The 20695-nt window shown below is 45.2% G+C and overlaps 1 protein-coding gene across 7 annotated transcripts in view; it reads left to right on the top strand.

Annotated features, from left to right (window-relative positions):
- PPP4R1 (protein phosphatase 4 regulatory subunit 1) overlaps nucleotides 1-20695 on the top strand; it is a 354086-nt gene that overhangs the window by 142293 nt on the left and 191098 nt on the right. For all 7 annotated transcript variants that reach the window (XM_033934064.1, XM_033934063.1, XM_033934068.1 and 4 more), the window contains one exon: nucleotides 2062-2169. In XM_033934064.1, coding sequence (XP_033789955.1) covers nucleotides 2062-2169 — 108 coding nt within the window. The remainder of the gene's footprint in view (nucleotides 1-2061; nucleotides 2170-20695) is intronic.

Raw genomic sequence — 20695 nt, 5'->3', positions numbered from 1 at the left:
TGAAAAATATGACTCGATATCAGCCTTCATCAAGCAACTACACTGGTTACCAATCCCATCACGAATAAAATTTAAAACTTCATGCATCTTATACCAAATAATTCACACACACTCAGCAGCTCCATTGATCCAACTCTTCTCAAAGGCATGGTCTACCTCCCACAGAACCCTTAACAGGATACTACTAAACCTTCCTACAACAAAGAATCTCCAATACAAGCAAATTTTTCACTCCATGCTTACCTTCTAGGAGTGAAATCCTGGAATGACCTCACTGAAACGACCAGAACAGAACCCAACTACACCACATTCCAGAAAAAACTGAAAACCAAACTCTTTGACACCTGAACATCTCAGATCTTCCCCTGCCCAAATGTTCCCCCTTTTATAACATAACATAATTCTATACCGCCACAATCAGACGATTTCTCAGCAGTTTACATTAAAGAGAGCTGGACAATCAGCGAAGTACAAAATACAAATAGCAAAAGTACAAATTTCTTAAGGATAGTCAGAGTAGTATTATTGTAATTAGTGTAACTTCTCTTTAGGAAATAAATCTATCAAATAGTACAGTCTTAATTTCTGAAATGCACCGTAGGTCAACCTGGCTCCACTGATGTAATTACCTAACCAGGACTGCTGTTTACTTGCTTGGAACATAAAAGTCCTATCCAGAAAAGATCTGTATCTACAACCAGTAATCTTTAGATAGGCAAATAAATTACAATTTCTGGTAATCCTCATGGGGCTGTATAGCACTAAATGAGACAACAGATAGGTTCCCCTTCTCTCTCCACTCCTCTCACTTCTCTTTGTAAGTCTTCTTGAGCCTGCTTAGATATGTGTGATGCAGAAATAGAAGATTAGATTAGGAGTTTTGCAGGGTGGTGACATGGTTGTCTCTTCCCACGTTTGCCAGATTCTACAGAGTGGATGATGCTGCCTGACAGAACTCAGCTTTTGGCTCAGCTTTTGGGTTCTCGGTCTTGAAGGCCGGCACAGCAAGCCCACCCTGACTAGTTGGGGGTCTGCTTTTGTATGTCCCTATGGTCTAGAATGTCTCACCTATTGCATTGGAAAAGGAGATTATAGCCTTACCCTGGTAAGCTCTTTTCCAGTAGATAGGTGAGACATTCTAGACACCCGTCCTGTCCTTGCTGTGCCTGCTTGCAGATTTCAGAGTTCAGGTCCAATGTCTATCTCATGCTTCTCCTATCTGTTTTGTGAAGACCGGTCAGCCCTTTGAGGCTAGGGAGAGTTTTGTGAATATGTTCTCCATGTTATGGGAATAGTTCCTGAGCTTCTTTGAAGCCTATGTTGACGGTTAATAGTACTGTTTGCTTTGAGCAGAACACTTGTTTAGCCTGTCGTTGCAGGTGCCTATACTTCACAGATGGTAGTGCCTTTCTATGTTTGTGTACTGACTGATGGGACGAGCTAAGCTAGCCTGTGAAGTGCACTAGAGGCGGAGTGTAAAACATGGAGAGGATCTCTTCTGCAGCCCATGTGGGTAAAGGGAAATAACCCTATGGTCTAGAACAAGGGTAGGCAATTCCAGTCCTCGAGAGCCGTAGCCAGATCAGGTTTTCAGGATTTTCACAATAAATATGCGTGAGATAGATTTGCATCTTAAGGAGGCAGTGCATGCAAATCCATCTCATACATATTCATTGTGGATATCCTGAAAACCTGACCTGACTCCGGCTCTCGAGGACCGGAATTGCCTACCCTGTTCTAGAATGTCTTGCCTATCTACTGGAAAAGAGCTTACCAGGGTAAGTAGAAATGAACAAATGACAAAAGGAGATTATGTAATCTGAAAAAAGGCATTTCTTTTTAAAGTTAATGAAAACATATTTTTTTAGTCTAATAAAAAAGGTATCATCTTATTCTCTTTTCTTGTTTTATTTCTATTTATTCATTTATCCTAAGAAAATACACAAAATATAACCCTTTGTCTAAGATGTAAATAAGCCCAGACCAGTAGTTTCATTTTTTTACCCTACACAGCTGGGAAAATAAACACTTTCAGCATTTTCATTTTCTCTTCACATTTAGATAATGTGCAAGATGGCTCCTATGGTGGGTAAGGACATCACAGAGAGACTCATTCTTCCACGGTTCTGTGAGATGTGCTGCGACTGCAGAATGTTCCATGTTCGTAAGGTGCGATTGACTTTGCTTTGGAGCACAGTGTAATAATGTTTTGCTGAACTTGCAAAGTTTGGGGACATGGGTTGGTCCATTGGTCTTAGACTTCCTAATACCTTATCTGGTTCCAAATCATCTTTAAACTAGAGTTACTGAAATATGTAAAATTCTCTTTACAACTTGTGTCATATTGCACTGAGCTGTACCGCTTCTGTTTCATGAGGCATGTGCTCCAGTTTGTTTCTTTTGAATGGGTATTTTATTTCAGAAAGTGGCTACCTTTTTCAGTCCTTTTGTACTTATTATGCAGTTCTGATCCAAGATGATGTCCTTTGTATAAAGTTGAAGGCTATGGGAATAAAATGTTATATGAAAAGCTCTTATACATCAAGATATTCATCATCCTCCAAGGACAAGCAGGTCATATTATTCTCACATGTGAGTGACATCCATGAGCCCTGGTGCAGATGATAATACAGTGTAGAGGCATGGATTAGGGGGCATGCATTGAAGCTAAATGACAGATTTAAAACAAACCAGAGAACATATTTATTCGCTCAATGTGTAATTAAACTCTGGAATTCGTTACCAGAGAATTTTGTAAAAGTAGTTGGCTTAGCAGGGTTTAAAATTTTTTTTTTTTTTTTTTTTTTTGATAACTTCTTAAAAGAAAAGTCTTTTAACCATTATTAAGATGGAGTTGGGGAAATCCATTGCTTATTTCTAGTATATGCAGCATAAAATCTGTTTTACTCTGGGATCTTGCCAGGTACTTCTCACTTGGGTTGGCCACTGTTAGAAACAGGATACTGGGCTTGATAAAACTTCAGTCTGTCCTAGTATGGCAGCTTTTATGTTCTTATACAAGCCTACACTATTCCTGGACAAGTGGGTTATACATCCCATGTTGCGAGACTACTTGTAGGAATCCTCATTTATGTAATTTTTCAGACCCCTCTCCTCTTACCTCAGGACTGCCCTCTGGTCTCCAGTTGCTTTCCTACATGCGAGTCAGTAGGAGCTCGTCTTTTCTGCGTGTGTTTCATTTTTCCTTTTACTAAGTATTTTTTACACGCTTCGTGTCTTTGTGCTACAGAGATTCTCTGCAGGGACAGCTCTGGCTGTGGGGGATCGTAGACTTTGTGGGAAAAGTCTGTTTCCAGGGGGTTGGCAGTCTTGCATTGCACCTCCTGGACAGCCTGCACTTTCAGATCAAGGGCTCAGGGTTCATTCCCTTGGGAGCTGGCTCACCCCAGGTTCGTCCTCTAGTGCATTTGAGCGCAGGCTGTGTGGCGCCAACTGCGTTCCTCCACCAGGTCGTGTGTGTGGTGTGTTCCGAGGGTGGCGGAGATCCACGGCCATTGGTGTTGGGCCAGAGGGGCAGTTAGAAGACCAGCAGTCCAATTTGCAAGGCTTGTTGAGGTAGATGATCTTCCTGTAAGCTGTTTCAGCTTCCAGCACAGGTTTCAGGTAGCATAGTGAATGCAGGGCTGACAGCCTGTCACAGCAATTTGGGGTCTTCTAAAATAGTTTATGCTTTAACAAGCAGGCAACATATTCTCTCGTATGTGGGTAACGTCATTCACGAAGCCTGGTACGGACAGTGCTAAAAGTGTAGTCACTTAACTTCTTAAGAAGCTTCGAGACTGCCTGCATTGTGCATGTGTGAATGCCTTCTCACCCGTTGTCAGCATGCGGTTCCTCAGTTCTTTGTTTTCCATGGAGTGAAGAAGTTGTTTTATTGGACTCTGTCCAAATCGAGTTGCCTTCTCAGTCAATGTACTTTTTGCTTTTTGGCTCTGTTTTCTTTTATTTTCATTCTACTTTAGTAATCTTTTCTTCGGTCTCTTTTTTTCTTTTTTAAAAAAAATCAAATTTCCTCATTATTTTTGTTTTCTTAGTTGGTTCTTCTGCATTTTTTCTCACTGGTTTTCCTTCTTGCTGGGTAACTATTGCGTTTCTCGATCTTGCCGTTGAGATTTTTCCTCACATGTTGAGGCTTTTTAGTGGGTTCAGAAAGTGAACTCGTTGCCAATGGCCCATCTCCATCAGTGACCCACACAGCTGGTGCATTCAGTGTCTGGGGCTGGAGCATTGAATAGACACTTTCATCCGCTATTCTACTATACAAAAACACTCTTAAGCCTCTACGTATCCAGCAAAAGAAGCTGTTTGGACTGTCCATGGCCTCTGGAGACAGATCGATGCCATCAGAGACAGATCGGCTGATGGTACCGGCTTTGACACCTCCCTCGATGTCGGACATCGTTCCTGCATCAGGTAAACCTGCTAAGAAGCAATCCTTCACAACCAGTAATGCAGACATCTTCCGCATTGAGTCCCTCGATGCATGCTAAGCGTTGATGCCATCATCAATCTCCTGTGCAAGCTTGTCTCCTTTGGGGTGTACTTCCTCATCTACTGGCTGTTGAGCCAATGGCACCAGTGCAGTCCTTTCAGGACCAAATGAAGAAGTTCTTTTGGAGGGAGCTCAGTGACCTCTTTAAGCTGCATGTGTATTTCTGCGTCTCAATGGCCACGAATTTGGTCTTGCAGAATGAGATGTACAGTGTCTGCATCTATGAGACAACCTTAGTTCTTTTTGTTACATAGAGCATTCTGAACCCCAGTTAGATTACAAAAGTTGGCTAGCTCTATGTCTAATAGATGCACTGTAATCTGGAAGCAGGGACTCTGGATCACTTAATATTCTATTGTCCCTGCATCATGGTATTTTGGAAATCAATTTGGTCTCAAATTAACTGTTTATTAGAGAACCATGTAGCGCTATCATATGATGCAATTCTATTTGGGACATCAATAAGAATAAAAAGTCAAATTTCATCAAGCAATAACAAACTTTTATTGATAATGACAGGAGTCGCCATTCAACATATCACCAAGAATTGGAAAAATTATACTAGACTCAATTATACCTTCTGGTGGAATTCATTGTGCCATATATACAAGATGGAAAGAACAATAATTTTAAAAAGATTTGGGGACCAATGATAACTTACTGTAATGATTAGATGCCTTTTTACATTGAAAGTACATTTATAATTAGGGGAAGGGGGTGGTATATAGTTATATTAAAGGTTTAATCAATATTTATGAATGTAATGTTTTTATGATATTTTTGATTACAATATCTGTGGGAAAGGTGGATGGTGAAGGGAATAAATTTATGTATTTAAGATGATAATAGGAAGAAATTCAAGTGATGTGTATAAGTTCAATTGATGTAATATTGTGTACTTGATATATGATGAAAAAATGAATAAAGAATTTGAAAAAAAAACTAAGCTGTATGTGGCACCATTGCTTATATTGACTCCTGTGGTAGTGGCATTGATGGACTTCGAGATCCCACGGTACCGATGCTTGTTCTTCTACATCCAAGCGAGCATCGCACAGTACCGATTTACGTTCATCTTGACGTAAATCAAGATCTAGACATTCTCAACGTTGATCTTTGTCATCTTCATCGGACCAGTACCGATGTCATTGAAGGAGCTCTTCTCTATGCTTTCACAGTCATCCTACTCCTCAGACTAGGAAGCATCTTTCTCCTTCCTATAGAGAATCTCCTAGAGCTGCAGATGTTGATTCTGATCTTTCTGTACAAAACACTGATTCTGATCTTGAACTCATATTATCTATTCCAGAGTTGTATGGCATCCCATCAGATCCATCTCCTCCACCATTGAGACTCTGATCTCTTCCAGAAGGATTTTCTTTCACTCAGGCAGATGGAGTCAGACATTGAACCCAGAGCAGAACTCTTTTAGGTGTTAGATTTTGACACACTTCCTAAAATGCTTCTCAAATTGTCTCTTCACAATCTACTTAAGGAAGCTCTGTTTAAAAACTGGGAGACTCCTGTCGCCTTTCCCATAGCTCCAAGAAAGATTGACATTCTCTACAGAATACAATCTTGTCCCAGCTTTGAGTAGCTACAATTGCCACATCAGTCTTTGCTGGTTGAATCCACTCTTAAAAAATCCTCCAGCACAAGAATATATGCTATACTACCACCATGCTACACCATGGATATGTTTGTGTGTCGCCTCTTCCAGAACTCTATGTTGACTAGCAGAGTTCTCAGCTACAGCTTCTATATGTCATTCTAAAACAACTCATAAAGAAATTGGCTGATTTTTGAACAATATATCTCAGCTGAGCATCTTCCAGAATTCTAAGAGAATACTCATAACCTACTTCAGACCAAAAAGTTTATAGCACGATCAGCTTTCGATGCATTTGATGTGACATCCAGAGCATTGGCTATGGCTATTGCTATGAGAGGTCTTGCATGGTTGTGAATCTCTGACATGGCCATTAACTTTCAAGATATTCCCTATCTTGGTGAAGAACTCTTTGGGGACAAAGTTTAGGATGCCGCCCATATGCAACATGAACAAAACTGAAACACCTTAACAGGCTCCAAGGCTAAGACTCAGCTGTCTAAGTCTTCCCAGAGACCTGCTTCCTCTTCCTATAAGAGGTGTTGTGCAACCACCTTGTCCTCTTCCAAGCCTCCACCACAGAAGAGGCAGAAATTACAGAAGCCTCAAAAGCTTCAGACTTCAGCTCTTCAGAAACCAACTCCATCTTTTTGACATGATTCTAGAGATCACAGCCGCAATACCCCCACCTCCCTGCCCCATTGGAGGCCGGCTTCTTTTATATCATCATTGCTGGACTCTCATTACCACAGACACTTGGGTTCTCAAAGTCATACAGGAGGGTTACTCTCTTCATTTTATCATCATTCCTCCAAACAACCCTCCAAGAGAGTCCTCTTTCACATCTCAACAAATCTCCCTTCTTCTTCAGGAAATCAAATCTCTTCTTTAGCTAAATGCCATAGAGTCGGTACCCCCTTCCCAGAAAAATCAGGGGTTCTACTTCAGGTATTTCCTAATTCCAAAGAATACGGGAAGTCTTCATCCCTTTCTCAACTTCTGAGCTTTCAATAAATATTTAGTCAAAGCGAAGTTTTTTGCATGCTATCCCTGTGGTCTTATACCTATTTTTAGAGCGAAACAATTGGCTGTGTTCTTTAGACCTCAGAGGCCTACACACATGTTCCTATCCATCCGGACCACAGACAGTTTCTTCGTTTTCATGTAGGTCATTGTCATTTTCAATACAAAGTTCTACCATTTGACCTCACTTAATTTTCAAGAGTATTCACAAAGTGCCTAGTGGTGGTAACAGCAATCCTGCACTACCACAGGTTTCAAGTGTTTTCTTATCTAGACTGGTGGTTCCCAACCCTGTCCAGGAGGACCACAAGTCAGTCAGGTTTTCAGGATAGCCTTAATGAATATGCATGAGAGAGATTTGCATGTAATGGAGTGACAGGTATGCAAATCTGTTCCATTCATATTCATTAAGGTTATCCTGAAAACTTGACTGGCTGGTGGTCCTCCAGGACAGAGTTGGGAACAACTGATCTAGACGATTGGTTGATAAAAGCTACATTGCCACAAGCAGTGCACTCAGCTACACAAGTGACCAGAGTTTTTCTCCAGCTTCTGGGCTTCGAAGTCAACTTTCCAAAGTCTCATCTTCAACCCACTCAAGTGTTGGAATTCATAGGAGCTTTCCTACCCCAACAAAGACAAAACACCTTTCTTCAACTTTGCACTTATGTGTCCTCTCTACAAAACATCTAGGCAAGAAACATGATGTGTCTCATGGGTCATATGGCATCCACAGTTCATGTAACTCCCTTCACTCGACTTCATCTCAGCTCAGCGTAATCTGGCATCTCAGTGGTCTCAGGCCACTGATTCTTTATCCCAACGGATCAAAGTCACCTCACCTCTCCAGTGGTAGTTGAATCCGGCAAATCTCCAGTGGTGCTTGAATCCAGCAAATCTCTCCAGGGGTTTGCTATTTTACATCAGAAAATTCTCAACGGACTCCATGTATGCATGGGGAGCTCACCTGAACGTCCTCCTTACTCAAGGACACTAGTCTGCTTGAGAAAAGACGCTTCATATCAACCTGTTAGAATTGCGGGCAATTTGCAATGCCCTTGAGACATTTCAGGATCGTCTTTTCAACCAAGTCCTCCTTGTTTGAACAGACAATCAAGTGGCCATGCACTACATCAACAAGCAGGGGGGAATGGGCTCTCTTCCTCTGTCAAGAAGCTGAACACATTTAGAATTGAACAATTCCTCAAAACATATTTCTCTAAGCCATATATGTCCAAGGCAAATAGAACGCCCTAGCTGACAAGCTCAGCAGGTTTCTTCAGCTGCATGAGTGGACTCTCAACTCCAAAGTCTTTCTAATTTGGGGGACTCCTCAGATATCTCTCAACCATAAAGTTACTTCTTTTCTGTTTCAGACAGTACTCACCTCATCTGAAAGTGGATGCATTTCTTCTGGATTGGTCACACAAGTTCCTGTATGTATTTCCGCCAATCCTTCTGGTTCTGAAGATGTTGGTCAATCTCAAACAAGAGTCAGCCACCATGATCCTAATAGTTCCTCAGTGGCCCAGACAGCCTTGGTTTTCCCTTCTACTTCAACTGTGTCAAAGATCCAGTTCCATTACAGATCTTTCCATTTCTGCTCACTCAGAGAGTCAAAGATCTCTTTAAAATCACAGTCTGCAATCTCTGCACCTAACAGCTTGGTACCTCTCAACTTGACTTAGTAACATAATAATAATAATAACTTTATTCTTCTATACCGCCACAATCAAATGACTTCTAGGCGGTTCACATCGAAGATGGCTGGACAATCAGCGAATTACAACAAATTACAGAATGCAAGAAGAGCGGGTACAACTTATTACATAAAAAATAGATACAACTTATTACATAAGAAATAGATAAAAGGAAAATATGAATCTTAAGTATGTGGTATAGAGCTCATGTATGCAACCCAAGGAATAAAGCTGATCAATCTGCACAATTTAGAATAGAGCTGGACAATGAGGCGAATTGCAGAATGAAGCGAATTACAGAATAAAGCGAATTACTGGATAAGTGAATTACAGAATAAAACTGGACAGTCAGCGAATTACCGGATGCAAGTAGTGAGGGTACAACTTATTAACAAGAAATAGTTAAAAGGGAAATATGAATCTTAAGTATGTAATTTAGGTCTCATGGATGCAACCCAAGGAATAACGCTGGCAATCAGCGAATTGCAAAATGCAGAAAGTGAGGGAACACATATTACACAGAATTTGACAGAGAGAACCATATTTGTCTCATAGATGCAGACGCCGTACATCTCATCCTCCAAGTCCAAATTCGTGACCATTGAGACGCAGTAATCTGATGCTTTATCTCAATGCTCCAAATGTCAAGAAGACCAATCCCTGGTTTCTTATTCAAAAATCCAGATATTAATTTATACCACTGAGCGGCCTGGTGTCCCAGGCTGGCGTCTAAAGTCTTGATTTCCAGCTGGATTAAAATGGCCATTATCCCAGGACAAGCAGGCAGGTATTCTCACTAGTGGGTGATGTCATCCGACAGAGCCCCGATACGGACATCTTGCAAGCATGTCTTGCTTGAAGAAACTCAGAAGTTTCGAGATGCCCGCACCGCGCATGCGCCAGTGCCTTCCCGCCCGATGTACCGGGCGTGTCTCCTCAGTTCTTTTCTTTCCGCGGAGCTGAGAAGTTTCTCTTTATTCTGCGCTGACTGAATTTCAGTTTTTTGCCTTCTTTAACCCGCGTTTTTTGTTTCTTTGACTTTATTTCACTTTTAATTTATATTTTCTAAAAAAAAAAAAAGTTAAAATTATTTCTTCCGGCGGTTCGGCCGGGCCGGCCTCGTGGCTGCGGCCTAGCGCCTTCGACCTTGCAGCGTCGATTTTCCGGCCTATGTCCCGGCCAATCACCGGTTTTAAAAAGTGCAGCAAGTGCCAGCGTGCGATTTCGTTGACGGACCCGCATCGACGCTGCCTTCAGTGTCTTGGTCCAGAACACGTTCCGAAATCGTGCCGGCCTTGTTCCAAGCTCACTGCGCGCTCGTTTAAACGGCGCTGCTTGCTCTGGGAGTCGATGTTCAAGATGGAGACTGCCAAGGACATCTCTGCTTCTACGTCTGTTGAGGTTTCGCCGGTCCGTTCGAAACCTGCATCGACGACTCCTGCATCGAGCATCGTGAAGCCAGCATCGTTCGCACCGGCTTCAGCATCGAGTTCAGCATCGGCGCCTGAGTCCGTCTCCTCGGTTCAGGTACCGCCTTCCGCTGTCCCTCCCGTGGTCATCAAAGTGCCTAAAGCTAGTAAGCAGAAGCACTTGGCCACGAAGGAACGCGAAGACCGTGCAGGAGGACCCCCTTTCGGTGCGGATCCCTCCATATCGGCTTCGCTACGATCCCTGCTAGAAGCTCAGTTTGTCGAGCTTATGCAGACTATGGGACCCCGGCTTATTGCCACCATTCAGGGTGACATTCCAGCCCCGATTCCAGGGGGTGGTCCGCCCCCTCCCCCTCCCCCTCGTCGTTCGATCTCCCTGCTCGACGAGGGGGATCGGCGGAGGGCGGCGGAATCCTCCAAGAGGGCTTCCCTTCCTGATATGCCGCCTTTGGAGCCCATCACACCTCCACGACAACAGGGTACTAGATCGGCCCCTGATAATCGGAGTCCTGGGCATACTGCATCGCAGGAGGAGTTCTTCCGCACTCCATACCAGACTTGGGTGGCGCTGCGTGAGTCCGCATCTCTGCCACCTTTGCGATCCACTGCATCTAGTCCTATCCATTCCTTCGAGACTTCGAGGGATCGATCGATGCATAGAAGATCTCGTTCCCCGTCCCATCATCGGGAGGGGCATCGATCTCGGCACTCTTCTCGACACTCCTCACGTCATTCGGAGGTGTCTCCGCAAAAGAAGATGCAGCGTTTGGGATACTCCTCGTCGGATTTATCCCAGCCGGAGGGACCAGAGTATGAGGAACCATCTACCTCCTATTCTCCATGCCGCTCCCAGCTCTCCCTGGAACCGGAGGCTTCCACTTCTTCTAGTCCGTCTCGCCGGCCGGCCTTGGCGGACCAACTGTCTTTTTCATCCTTTCTCCGACAGATGGCGGATGACTTGGATGTGACTTTGGACACTGGGTCTCGATATTCTAAAGAGTATCTGGACACCATGCATTTGCCTCATCCTCCGGCGGAGACGCTTCGGCTTCCTCTGCATAAACTGCTGGACCAGACTTTCATGCGTTGTTTTGAGACACCGTATTCTATACCCGCAGTTCCCAGTAAGCTGGATGCTCGATACCGCATCGTTCACCACAAGGGGTTTGAGGGAGCTCAACTTTCTCATCAGTCCCTTCTGGTCGAGTCCTCTCTCAAGCGTTCTCATCCCTCCCAAGTCTACGCTTCCGTGCCTCCGGGCAGGGAGGGGAGAACGATGGATAAGTTTGGTAGACGTATCTATCAGAACTCGATGATGGCGACTCGAGTGCTCAATTACAACTTTTTCTTCTCTTCATATTTGGATTTCTTCTTGCCGGTACTTCGCAAGTTCATCCCTTTCATCGATGCTCAGGCTTGTTTCGAGTTTGAAGAGGTGGTGGCGACCCTGTCCCAGTTACGACTGCAGCTGATGCAATCCTCCTACGATGCCTTCGAGCTCTCGGCACGTGCTGCGGCCTGTTCGGTCGCCATGCGTCGCCTGGCATGGCTTCGTACCATTGATATGGATCCGAACCTCCAAGACAGACTTGCAAATGTGCCTTGTGCGGGAGCGGATCTGTTCGATGAGTCTATCGAGACTGTTACTAAAAAGCTTTCGGACCATGAGAAGTCCTTTCAGTCTATTCTGCGACCTAAGCCGAAGCCTCAGCAGTCTCGTCCCTCTAGACCGCCTCTAATCTACCAGCGGCGTTATCAACCGAGGCAGACTCCTCCTGCGAGACAGCCTGCGAAGAGACAGCCTCCCCAGAAGACTCAGCAGAAGCCTCAGATGCCGGCTGCACCCAAGGCTACTCAGCCTTTTTGACTCTCTTCCAGGGAGCATAACCGACGTTCTGTCTTCCCCCGTTTTTCCCATAGGGGGTCGTCTCCATCATTTTTGTCATCGATGGGAGACAATCACCACAGACCTTTGGGTCCTTACCATCGTAAGAGAGGGATACTCTCTTCATTTCCAGCGGTTCCCCCCGGACCACCCTCCAAGAGAGTATCCTTCCAACTTAACGCAGACCGCTCTTCTCCTCCAGGAGGCTCAGGCTTTGCTTCGACTTCGGGCCGTCGAGCCGGTCCCGTTGGATCAGCAAAACCGAGGGTTTTACTCCCGGTACTTCCTGGTCCCGAAGAAGACGGGCGATCTGCGGCCCATTTTGGACCTTCGAGTCCTCAACAAGTTTTTGGTCAAGGAGCGGTTCCGTATGCTGACCCTTGCCTCTCTCTATCCCCTCCTCGAGCAGAACGATTGGTTATGCTCTCTGGACCTCAAGGAGGCCTACACTCACATCCCGATTCATCCGGCCTCCCGCAAGTTCCTCAGATTTCGGGTGGGACATCTACATCTGCAGTATCGAGTGCTTCCATTCGGCCTTTCTTCGTCGCCCAGAGTCTTCACGAAGTGTCTGGTGGTGGTGGCCGCTGCACTCCGAAACATGGGTCTCCAGGTGTTTCCATACCTCGACGACTGGCTCATCAAGGCACCGTCGGCTCCAGAGGTCATTTCGGCGACCTTGACTACAATTTGTTTCCTGCAGAACTTGGGCTTCGAGATCAACTTTCCCAAGTCACATCTTCAGCCCACCCAGTCTCTCCCCTTTATTGGGGCGGTCCTGGATACCATTCAACTTCGAGCATTCCTTCCTCCTCAACGCATGGATGCTCTCCTTCTACTCTGCCAGTCGGTGTCTTCTCGCCAATCCATCTCAGCGAGACACATGATGGTCCTCTTGGGCCACATGGCATCTACAGTTCATGTGACGCCTTTTGCCAGACTTCATCTCAGAATTCCTCAATGGACCCTGGCATCTCAGTGGACTCAGGTGTCCGACCCGTTGTCCCGTCACATTGTAGTCACTCCTGCTCTACGGCAGTCTCTTCTCTGGTGGATGACCTCTTCGAATCTATCCAGAGGTTTGCTGTTTCACTCTCCTCCCCACCAGAAAGTTCTCACGACCGATTCATCGAACTATGCGTGGGGGGCTCATCTGGATGGTCTTCGCACTCAGGGGTTCTGGACCAGTGCGGAACGACTTCATCAGATCAATCTTCTGGAGCTCAGAGCCATCTTCAGTGCTCTCCAAGCTTTTCAACAACTGCTTCACGACATGGTGGTCCTTATTCGCACCGACAATCAGGTCGCCATGTATTATGTCAACAAACAAGGGGGCACGGGCTCGGCCCCTCTTTGCCAGGAAGCTCTTCGAGTCTGGAATTGGGCGGTCCGTCACAACACCTTCCTCAGAGCTATCTACATTCAGGGGAAAGACAACGTCTTGGCAAACAAATTGAGTCGTCTTCTCCAGCCTCACGAATGGACCCTCCATTCCGACCCCCTTCATCAGATCTTTGCACAGTGGGGGACGCCTCAGATAGACCTCTTTGCACCCCCCCACAACTTCAAACTGCCTCAATTTTGCTCCAGGATCTACACTCCTCATCGCCTCGAGGCAGACGCTTTTCTACTGGATTGGGGGAATCGCTTCCTATATGCGTTTCCTCCATTTCCTCTCATTCAAAAGACTCTGGTCAAGTTGAGATCAGACCATGCCACCATGATTCTGATTGCTCCTCGGTGGCCCAGACAACCTTGGTTCTCCCTTCTACTTCAACTCAGCAGCAGGGAGCCAGTACTTCTTCCAGTGTTTCCTTCACTACTCACTCAACATCAAGGTTCACTACTTCATCCCAACCTGCAGTCCCTCCACCTGACAGCTTGGTTCCTTTCAACATAACTCCTCACCAGTTTTCTCAAGCAGTGAGGGAGGTCTTGGAGGCTTCCAGGAAGCCTGCTACTCGACAATGCTATTCCCAAAAATGGACTAGATTCTCTTCCTGGTGTATTTCCAATACCACGGAACCTCAACGAGCTTCCCTTTCTTCTGTATTGGACTATCTTCTACACCTATCTCAGTCTGGTCTCAAGTCTACCTCCATCCGAGTCCACCTGAGTGCTATTGCGGCTTTCCATCAGCCTCTACAGGGGAAACCTTTGTCTGCTCATCCTGTGGTTTCCAGATTTATGAAAGGTCTTTTTCATGTCAATCCTCCTATCAAACCTCCTCCTGTGGTTTGGGATCTCAATGTTGTCCTGTCTCATCTCATGAAGCCTCCGTTTGAACCTCTCAACAAGGCTCCACTTAAGTATCTCACCTGGAAGGTGGTTTTTCTGGTGGCCCTCACGTCTGCTCGCCGGGTCAGTGAGCTTCAGGCCCTAGTGGCGGATCCACCGTTCACTGTATTCCATCATGACAAGGTGGTTCTTCATACTCATCCAAAATTCCTGCCTAAAGTGGTCTCTGAATTTCACATCAACCAATCCATCGTGCTTCCAGTGTTCTTTCCAAAGCCTCATTCTCATCCTGGGGAATCTGCTTTGCACACTCTGGACTGTAAACGTGCTTTAGCTTTCTACTTGGATCGCACAAAGCCACACAGAACTGCTCCTCAACTTTTCGTCTCCTTTGATCCAAACAAGTTGGGACACCCTGTATCGAAGCGCACCATCTCTAACTGGATGGCGGCTTGTATTTCTTCCTGCTATGCCCAGGCTGGATTATCCCTTCCCTGTAAGGTCACAGCCCATAAGGTCAGAGCAATGGCAGCCTCTGTAGCCTTCCTCAGATCGACACCGATTGAGGAGATATGTAAGGCTGCCACTTGGTCCTCGGTTCACACATTCACCTCTCATTATTGTCTGGATACTTTCTCCAGATGGGATGGACAGTTTGGCCAAACAGTGTTACAAAATTTGTTCTCTTAAATTGCCAACTCTCCCACCATCCCATTGGGGTTAGCTTGGAGGACACCCACTAGTGAGAATACCTGCCTGCTTGTCCTGGGATAAAGCAATGTTACTTACCGTAACAGTTGTTATCCAGGGACGGCAGGCAGCTATTCTCACGTCCCACCCACCTCCCCTGGGTTGGCTTCTCAGGCTAGCTACCTGAACTGAGGAGACACGCCCGGTACATCGGGCGGGAAGGCACTGGCGCATGCGCGGTGCGGGCATCTCGAAACTTCTGAGTTTCTTCAAGCAAGACATGCTTGCAAGATGTCCGTATCGGGGCTCTGTCGGATGACATCACCCACTAGTGAGAATAGCTGCCTGCTGTCCCTGGATAACAACTGTTACGGTAAGTAACATTGCTTTTTCTCCATGTATATGGGCTACGGTAAGCAGCCGTTGATCACATTGAAAGCACATTCCACTGGGGTCACATGATGCATCTACCTTGAACGGACATGTGCTGTTGAGCTCTGCGACTCACAATCTCTAAAAACCAGCTTTATTATCTGCAAACTGCTGCCCTACTGGGTTCGCTGATGCCGGAGACTAGCTCTAGCACAGTGGACCGGAGTGAACTACTTTTGCCGGCGGCTCAGGCACGGTATGCCTGTAAGATCAACGAAGACGCCAAAGAGTAAGCCTGCCTTCTCTGTGCCTAAAACGGTGGCGGTGCCGGCTCCAGCTCCGACACACTGGGGAGAATGTGCCCAAGAGATCTCCCGCATGGTAACCGCGGCCCTGGAAGATTGCCTGATGGCAGATAAAGACCTGAACAGTCCATCCAGTCTGCCCATTAGTTATTCTCATTAAAAATACATGATTAAGTTAAATTGTCTCTTCTTTGATATTTCTGTGCCATAGACTAAAGTCCACCTAGTAATGTCCTATGTTCCAACTGCTGTCCAAGCTTACTCCATCTTATCCAACCATCCCGTTTGCAGAATATCTACAGTAAAGTCTGGCCACTAACATTCTCATGTTCCAAGTTAGTGGATTTCCCATTGATGCTCTCCCCAGGCCATCCTACACCAAATCACCACATATGGGACACAAACTGTTCAAGTTTGTCTAATACTGGCCTTATTTTTTTAATTTATATCATTTTTATTTTCTAATTAGAGATCGTTTGTGTTTATCCCATGCTTTTTTGAATTCCATCACTATTTTCTTCTCCACCACCTCCCTCAGGAGGGCATTCCAGCCATCCACCACCCTCTCTGTGAAAAATAATTTCCTAACATTACGAAACCTTCCTCCCTGCAACCTCAAGTTATGCCCTCTAGTTTTACAATTTTCCCTTCTCTGGAAAAGATTTGGTTCTATATTAATATCTTTCAAGTATTTTAAACATCTGTATCATATCTCACCTCTAGAGTAGACATGTATACTCCTCTAGAGTATACATGTTTAGGTCTTTCAGTCTCTTCTCGTACTTCTTTTTGGTTCAGACCCCTTACAATTTTCATCACCTTCCTCTGGACCGCTTCAAGTCTTTTTATATCCTTCACCAGATACAGCCTCCAAAATTGAACATAATACTCCATAATACTGTTTTATTGTTGAAAGGAGAATAGTAAGCATTGATAGCACCAAGGTAAACTCTAACTAAAGTGGTCTTAAGCTCAGAGTTGGATAAATGGAGAAGGAAGTCCAATACTGAAGAAAGGATTGAATTGATGGAGATTACACCACAAAATGAAGCGTGTCCATTTGAGTTGATAGCATTGCTAAGCAGGTGGCTTTCTGGAAGCAGCTATGATGGCTTGTACTGAGTCAGAAAGATTACAATCTGCTGAGGTCAGATACCTTCACCAGATACGGCATCCAAAACTGAACACAATACTCCAAGTGTTTCCTCATCAATGATCTATACAGGGGCATCAACACCTCTCTTCTTCTGCTGGTTATGCCTCTTTCTATACAGTCTAGCATCCTGGCTACAGCCACCACCTTATCACACTGTTTAGATGCTTTTAGATTCTCAGACACCCCAAGGTCTCTCTCTCCATCTGTACTTATCATCCTCTCACCACCTAGCACATATGGTTCCCTCGGATTTCTACCCCCTAGGGAACCATATGTACACTTTTACCACTGTCTGTACCAGGCTCTGTGGATGATTCTCACCCATGTGAGAATATCTGCCTGCTGTTTCCGGATAACACCTGTTACGGTAAGTATCTGTGCTTTTTGGGTAGTTTGGGAGGTAGCCCTAGTTCCCCCCTCACCCACCCCTAAAATTTCCACTTTTTTTTTTTTTTTTTTGGGGGGGGGGGGTTACCTGTGCTTTTTCTGAGCTGTTTTTCTTTGAAAATTGTTACTGCAGTGGCCATCTTGGATTTTCCCTATTTGACTTTAAAGTTATTTTTGGCCTCTTCAAGCTTCATTTTTGCAAGAAAACCACTCAGATGAACTCCTCAGGGCAGGATACTTCAGATTCATGCCCTGTTTGCGGTGAATGGCTGTCCGGTGAGCAGCCATATTCCACGTGTTACGTGGCACAGGAGGGGGTGAGATTTTGTTGGCCTTGGTTCCCTTGACTCCTTTAGGGGGTCTTTTTGCTCACTTCAGCCATGTCCAGTTCAAAAAGTCAAAATTAGCTCCCGGGAACAGCCTGCTTGCAGCCCCAGAGAAACACAGCCACTATTCAGCGTCAAAGGCAAATCCTCCAAAAGCACCAAAAAGAGTTCCCAGGAAGTGGCTTCAGCTGCTCCGGACAAGGGGTTTATTAACATGCTCTTCCAGGCTTATCTAGCCAAGAAAGGTGCCAACTGCGCCTCCTGTAGCATACTCTCTGGCTTCAGGAATTCCCCCTTCCAATCACATGGGTCTTAAATCCAGAGTCCCTGAGTTGCACAGGGATGATTCACTGGCTGATGATACGGATGATCAAGACAAAAATGCTATTGTTTATGCAGGCAGGCACTACCACTTTGGGGGATGTAGTGGCACTCACAGATCTCCAAGATCTAGACCCAGGAGAGGCTCCAGATCTGGGTGAGGACTGAGCAGCATGAAGCTGCAGTCTTCATCCTTTTCTGATCATCCGGATATAGCCAAGATGCTCCTGGATCACTGGGGGTGCCGGAGGGTCCTCTGAGAGTCACTAGAGCCATGTCCAAGCTCTATCCGATGGCATATGTGTTTAATCAGCATTTTGTGTCCCTGAAAGTGGATTCCTTGGTGGCAGAGGTTACCAAGAGCACTTCTCTCCCTAATGGAGGGGTTGTGCTGAAGGAAACACAGGATTAATAGGATTAATTTTGTCCTCAAACAGCTCTTCAACTCTGTGGCCTCCGGGCTGAAAGCAGCCTCTAACTTGGTAGCCAGAGCTTGCCACTCAAAGCTTTGCCATGATCTGGACACTATAATGCTCCAGGATTTCCCCTTTTTAATTTCAGGCGTGGATTACGTAGTGGATGCCTTGTATGATCTCTTCAGAGTGATAAGCAAGCTCTCGTCATACTCTGTATCGGCATGTAGGATGCTATGGATCCAACAGTGGTCCAGTGACTCATCCTTCATGGTGACCCTGAGTAAATTACCTTTTAAAGGGCAATTACTGTTTGGTAAAAGTCTGGGCGACCTTATGGCTAGTGTGCAGGACCGTAAACCCAAGTCCTTGCCTGACAGCAGGCCCCGGTCCTCTCAAAGTCCAAGACACACTAGCTTTCATCACTCTAGATTAGGGGTCTCAAAGTCCCTCCTTGAGGGCCGCAATCCAGTGGGGTTTTCAGGATTTCCCCAATGAATATGCATGAGATCTATGTGCACTGCTTTCAATGCATATTCATTGGGGAAATCCTGAAAACCCCACTGGATTGCAGCCCTCAAGGAGTGACTTTGAGATCCCTGCTCTAGATGTTCCCATCAGTACTATGGAGGCTCCTCACAGCAGAGATCGTATTAGTCAGTGAAATAGAGGTTTGGTGGATCCTGGCGTCCACAGTCTACGGGGAGCAGTCCTGTGTTTACCCATAAGAAGCAATTCCGACACCAGGTTCTCAGCTGCTCCTCCGTAGATCTGGGGGTGCTTTCAGTCTTCCTTGAAGAATGGATGGATATCGCCTCTTATCGCTGGGTCCTGGATATTCTGTGGGATGGCTACAAACTTGAGTTTTATCGGCCTCTTTCATAGCTCTTTCTGGACTCCCCAGCAGGGAGACCAGACAAGGCAGCTTGGGTGGAGGCCATGGTCCAATAGAAGCTGAATATTACGGCCTTAGAACCCTTCCCAGAGCCTGACTCTGTCTCCGGCAGATACTTGATATACTTCAACGTATTTTTCATGCTGATTTCAAATCTGTGTTTAGTTTTTCACTAGCACGTCACATTTTTGTCAATTGGGCCATATATCATGCATTTATAGGATAAACATATAAGGTTTAACGACAGTTGTCTTTGTTTTTTTATGCTACAGACATTATTTACGGTGATTAATATCAGTCTTTATCATGCCAAGACATTGTACTAATCAGATAAGTTTCTGTCACGTCTGTGGTTCATTCACGATGAAAGCACGTCGCCCAATTATCGTAGATCTGAAGAAGGTATACAAATTTTACTTTGGCTGCCCATTGGGTGACCAGGATAAGTCTTGGGCTCCACATATCATCTGTACCAGTTGTTCCAATGGACTTCGTGACTGGCTCAATCGACAAAAGACAGCGGTGTCATTTGCAATCCCAATGGTATGGAGGGAACTGCGAGACCATATTAAAGATTGCTATTTTTGCCTTGTGAACTCAAATGAATTCTCAGCTAAAACTAAGCACAAAATTATATATCCTACTCTGGATTCTGCTATTAGGCCTGTTCCTCATGATGACTCACTGCCTGTCCCTCCACAAGATGGATTTGCTTCTGTGGCACATGATGAGGAATGTGATGATGATGCAGCATCTGGTCACAATTCAGAATTGTCTGATTCTGATTATGTGAATGATGAAGATTCAGAACCAGAGACCTTTACACAAGCTGAGCTGAATGATCTAAATCTTTCAAAAGAAAAAGCAGAACTTCTTGCCTCAAGGCTTAAGCAAAAGCACTTGCAAAAGATGCTAATATAACTCATTACAGAAAAAGGAATTATAACGTAACAACATTCTTCACTGTAAATGGCTCATTGTGCTTTTGTCATGATATCAACGGGCTCTTCAACAGTTTGTTACAAGTGCATTGTCCAGATGAATGGCATGTCTTCATTGATTCTTCACAGAGAAGCTTGAAGGCAATGTTACTGCACAACGGAAATTCCAAACCAAGTATACCAATTGCCCATTCTGCTCATCTGATGGAGTCTTATGAGAATATGAAGAATTTACTAGAAGCAATCAGTTATAAAACACACCAATGGAACATCTATGGTGATCTGAAGGTCATTGGCATGCTAACAGGAATACAAGGAGGATTCACTAAATACTGCTGTTTCCTGTGCTTGTGGGATAGCAGGTCTAAAGCTGAACATTATGTCAAGCGTGTCTGGCAGCTGAGGGATACCTATAACCCAGGGGCAAGCAGTGTGAAATTTATGCCAAATTCTTCTACCTCTTCATATCAAGCTGGGGTTGATGAAGAACC

The sequence above is a fragment of the Geotrypetes seraphini genome, chromosome 2 (genome assembly GCF_902459505.1).
Source record: "Geotrypetes seraphini chromosome 2, aGeoSer1.1, whole genome shotgun sequence".
Classification (NCBI taxonomy): Eukaryota; Metazoa; Chordata; class Amphibia; order Gymnophiona; family Dermophiidae; genus Geotrypetes; species Geotrypetes seraphini.
Note: the sequence above shows the minus strand (reverse complement) of the source record. Positions and strands in the feature narration are given on the sequence as shown.